General features: G+C 29.6%; 1 protein-coding gene across 1 annotated transcript; it reads right to left on the bottom strand.

Moving 5' to 3' along the window:
- Positions 1–5237: 5237 nt before the first annotated feature.
- LOC111028037 lies at positions 5238–5568 on the bottom strand (the record flags this gene model as incomplete). Its single annotated transcript, XM_022306573.1, has 1 exon — positions 5238–5568. A coding segment is annotated over one exon (331 nt), but the record flags the coding sequence as incomplete, so codon positions are not given.
- Between the last annotated feature and the right edge of the window lie 7 nt (positions 5569–5575).

Genomic DNA, 5575 nt, shown 5'->3' with positions numbered 1-5575 from the left:
AATTCGCCTAAACTCTAATTTAAGGGCTGGGGGATGAGATATTAGTAAATTTACAAGGGTGGCGTAGAACGAAAAAGTTTGGGAACCGCTGAGCTGTAGTATTTGAGTTTGATTATGTTAAAAAAACTTTTTTTTTTTTGTTCAATAATAGATCATTTAATGAGAACCATTCAATATTTTTTTTTTGCTCATAATTAGGCATTTCGTATTGCTGAGTCCCATGTATCTCCAGTTGCGTGACACGTCATTTGATCCGATAAACAATATCCGACAACAAATGATCCGGTAGATCAGAGGTCTCCAACCTTTTTTTATACGGCGGGCCAAATTTCAAATACGCTTTGCCTGCCATTGAGGGCCAACATTTTTAGAGGAATGGATAGGTTATGAAATTGAGGTATAGATAAGATTTATTTCGAAAAAGTTTGGTTTGTATTAGCAGCGTCGCTTGTAAATGTTCCTCACATAAGTTAGTTCTGTACTTAGATATGACATATTTTATTTTCAAAAAAATCTGCTCACATAAGTATGCTGAGCTAAATATTGACATCATTTCACACTCTTGTTTTTTGAGATTTGGAAACGATTAATTTGGCTACATGGTGTAAAATTGTTGGAGACTATTTTCCATGAAATAGTATAAAGTCTTTGATATTAGCTCTATAACTCCATTCTGAAGGTCTGTCGGTTAAGTTTCGAATTTTATTGAAAACAATTTTCGGAAATTAAAATACGGTCTACTGCAGATTTGAAATTTCTAAACTTTGTCTGGAACTGCTCTTTAAAATAAGTGAGAACTAGAACAGCAAAGTATATTACAGTAGACTTGCACAGTTAGAAAAACCCGTTGATCACACGTTCGATAGCGTTATTATTATAACGAAAAAAGTCGATGGTATCTTATCTGACCACTGTGTAACTTCCGAGTACAACGTAAGTCGGATAAGTGCGATTGACGAGTTTTTCTATTATTATTAGATAGTGTCAGTAAATAATATATGTTTGACTATTGTAAGTTGTTATGATTCATAACTTATGAAAAGTACCGAAAGAAAAAATAATAAGTTCAATTTATTTAATTAAAATTTAAAAACGCACATTGAAAACTTATATATGATTTTCAAGACATTAATTAGCTTGGCGGGGGGCCGTTGCAAACACCTTGGCGGGCCGGATCTGGCCCGCAGGTGGTGGGTTGGAGACCCTTACAGTAGATAATAACCCGTTGACAAAATAACCGGCCATAATCAGTTTTATCGTTTTCATATTGTATACAATACATTACAACACTTTAACACAACACAACACAACTTCAAAACATTAACCCCTGTAAGGTTTTATTAAACGTTTTTCGACATTATTTTTAATAAAATTAAATACACCCCTCACATTTGTCATAAGACAAAAAAAAACTTTTTATTCAGTGGATATTTACAACAAATACATTAAAAATACGATGAAACAATTGTGAGGAGTTCCCCGTTGAAAATGCCAAATCTATACGTGAGACTCACTTGTTATAATGCGAGCAATGTATTATTAGGAAGGATATTATATTATATTATAATATTATTATCATATTTTTTATTTTATTTTTTATTTTGAGTGTCGATTCGCCGATGCGCGGCTATAAGTGCAACTCAACCATCTAAGTAAGTATTACGTAGTATAGATTATTGTATTATTATAATATATATAAATTTAAAAAAAATGTAAGGGGAGTTAATAAAAGAAACGGATTATTGTCATTCACCAAATATTGCTCAAGTCGAAGCTAAAAAGGTGGTTAATTATATGAAAGAAACAGCTGCAAATGAACAAAAAAGCACAAGAAATATGATCACAAACATCGATATTATCGTGTCACAGTTGGTAAGGGTCCTGTACACCTGTAATAAGAATATATCAACATTTAAAAAGTGATGCTACTTCACATTCTGCATATCATACTCCAGACGACACCGCTCACCTTTATCCACAAAAACTAAGTAATGCTGCAAAACGAAAAAGCCTGTCGGATCTTAGCACTAGAACTTCCAAAATTATTGGTACAAAACGTAGTGCAGATGATGTTATTCAATTGACAGTTATTAAAATAAATTTAATCCGGAAAAACATTCATAATACTCGTAGATCAACCCTACCAAAAATGTCTATAAATATATTATTATTGTTGCAATTATTATTTTGAATTATATTTCAATTGAAAAACGTATAATGACCAAATGTAAAACATATGCATTTTTATATTATTTACAATTGTATAACTAATTTACTTATAACTATGACTTCTATTAAATAAAAATAAACATCAATGTATTTTTGTGGTAATATTTTTCTAAGGCTTTAGATGCATTTCATGTTGAAATCCTGTTCTCTATTAAATGGATATTTGAGATATTCTGATGAGAATGTGACATGTATAATTTCTGTTAAACCTATTCTATGGTGTATGTGTGATACGCATAATAACATAAGCATAACATTGTATTTCATACAATTTGAATTTATCTAAATTTTGTCAGAGTTAGACATCTTTAATATTTTTCAATAGATAAAATAAATCTAAAACTAGACTCTTATCAAATTAACATGGTTCATGAATAAGTATATAGACATATGGTGCACACAATAAATGAGTAGCTGGGTGCAATCATATTTTAATATATTATGTCCCCAGTATTAAAAATCCACTAGCAGCTACCGAATCACATAATTCAAAAAAATAAAAACGATACTGATAAAAATCAATACCCATAGTTTAAGCGCCATAGAAATTTTAAAATATTAGTCAAAAGTATCCGTAATTTTTTAAGTTCATAATTTATCTATACATGGAATCAGTTTTTACTGTAATATTTTGGCAAAAACGATTTCAGCCTATTCTATTGTGCTTCTGTACTACGCATTAAAACGATTTTACACATCTGTTTAAAATGTTTAAAGCCATTTCGGTGTTTTTGACTACGAAATATGGGTAACAGGTGAAATAATAAAAGACTGAATACTAATAAATAATAATATACAAACTTATCAGCAAGTATAATGACCTACTTATTAGAAACCTTGTTTTTAATTTTTTAACACGTAACTACAAAAATTACGATAAATTTTTAAAATTTAAAGTCACTTATTGATATTATTAAAATTACAGACCGTTTAAAATGTTAGAATAAATGATCGACTGAGAACGGTTTCGATTTAAAAAAAAACTTTGAATACCTGCCATTGTGACAAATATTTACTTTTGATATAATTTTTAATTTCCAAGACGATTTTAATCGATTTGTATAGATATTCAAAATCGGTTACGCAATTGATTTCAAGCAATGTTTTATTATGATTGTATATTATATCATTCATATTTCAGAATTTTTCCGAATTTTAAAACATTTTTGCTATTCAAATTTTTTTATGTTCGCTGCTTATTGTAATTCAGTGACTTAGGTGCAGTGGATATTTGTTTCTATACTTATTTATCAAGAGTATAATGTGAGTGTGAAATATTATGGTCTTGTATCCTGGGCCATTTTATTGGCCAAGTACGCGTAGTCTCCATTTTATATAAAAAAAAAATATATCAATATTTTAAAAGCAAAATCAAAATCGGAAAAAAATGTTTTTGGTTTCCACCGTTAGCAGGTGTAACATTTTTTGTGTATGAAATCTACATGATATTTAGCAAAAATTAAATGATATATTAATATTTTTATGAACAAATTTTTTTTCGAAATATTATTCGAAGGTACATGAAGCTTTTTTTGTTTATCGTTGTATATTATACAAGCAAAAACATATTTAATGAAATATTTTGACAAAAACTTGTTCAACCTACTGTATTAGGCCACGTATATAACAACGATCATACATGTGTTTAAAATGCCAGAAGTCATTGCAGCATATTTAGTTTCAGTATATTTAAGTAGACACAAGTAATAAAAATATGATGTGTGTGCATGTGTGTGTGTGTGGATTTAAAATATTCTGTATTTGTTCGTGAACTGTGCTTTTGTGTCTGACAATCAATGTATCCCGAGCATTACTTTAATACAATAATCTTTTGAATCTTCTTATAATAGTAACACAATTTATAAAAATGTCATCCACATAAGTGTACCTGCACTTATATTATTAATAGTAAATGTTCATATAATGTTTTTAATTAATTAATGTGGTAGGTTGTCAAAATATGATTTGCAAAGAATCAATACGAATTGTGTTGTTGTTTCATTGAATGTAACGATAACCACAAATACTTTACAATCAATTGTATATTTAAAGGACCACCACCACAAACATTTTAAATTCTGAACGGAGCGATGAATGTATTGATTGTACAACTGTGTACGTTTTTTATTTTTCGTGACTGCATATATTCGACATGTATCTTCAGAAATGGTTTGGTGCTTTTTTATTATGTCGGACATCCCTTCGTTGTAGTATACGGAATATAATATTCTCGAAGTTAGTAAAATAAAATATATAGAATTAAAGGAAAAGCATAATTAGGGTGGAAAGGCTAGTAATTGAATCTCTACCACCACCAAACGCCGCCGCGTCAGATGACTGTTGTAACACTCACTTATCTTTCCCGACACTATAAATTAGTCAGAAAATAATTAAGTAAAACAGAAAAAACTCACCATTTGTAGAGTACTGCTGGCCAGTTACTACCTATGCATAAAATAAATGCGAATTGACACACAAGAAAACTAACAATAATATAATAATTTACACGACTACTAATGATAGATACTTGGTGATTTGCGTCTTACATCAATAATTAAACGTGACGGTTCGTGCCTTATAATATAGTTAGAATGTGTGATCATTCATTCTAAAATAATAATCTGTGTATCATTTTGAAAATATCATTGAGTGAATAAGCGTAATTTTTGCAGTTAAGTGTAAAAAATTAAAAACAAGGTTTCTAATAAGTAGGTCATAGTACTTGCCAATAAGTCGGTACATAATTATTTAGTGGTATTCATTTTTTTATTGTATCACCTGGTACCCATATTTAGTAGTCAAATTCTATAAACTGAAATGGCTCTGAGTGTTTAAAAGTTTAAACAGATATATATAATCGTTATAATGCGTTGCACCATAGTACAATAGAATAGGTTGAATACGTTTTTGCCAAAATATTACATTAAAAATTTGATCCCTTGTGTAGTTAAATTATGTGTCTAAAAACTTAGGAGTACCTACCTACTTTTGACTAATATTTGTTTTGCACCCAAAAATTATAATACCATTTACTTTGTCATTACTAAGAATAAAATTTTCGTCTCGATTTGTTACCACCTGTATATCATCCAGCATATTTTGAACTTCTTCCCCAGATTTTGGCAAAGGAGGAAATTTCTTTCGCTTTGCATTGTAAAGATTTCGCTTGATATTATGCAAGTCACTTACTTGCAACGCTTCAGATCGAGGAATGCTTTTAATAACAGTACACACTATTTTACTAGGTTTCTCATTACTATCTTCAACAGCTTTACGTTTTGCCGATACTGACACAATTTGCCGTTGTATATTTTGATCACTAAAAACACAATTATAATTTCAGGTT

Source organism: Myzus persicae, unplaced genomic scaffold (assembly GCF_001856785.1).
Source record: "Myzus persicae strain clone G006 unplaced genomic scaffold, MPER_G0061.0, whole genome shotgun sequence".
Lineage (NCBI taxonomy): Eukaryota > Metazoa > Arthropoda > Insecta > Hemiptera > Aphididae > Myzus > Myzus persicae.
Note: the sequence above shows the minus strand (reverse complement) of the source record. Positions and strands in the feature narration are given on the sequence as shown.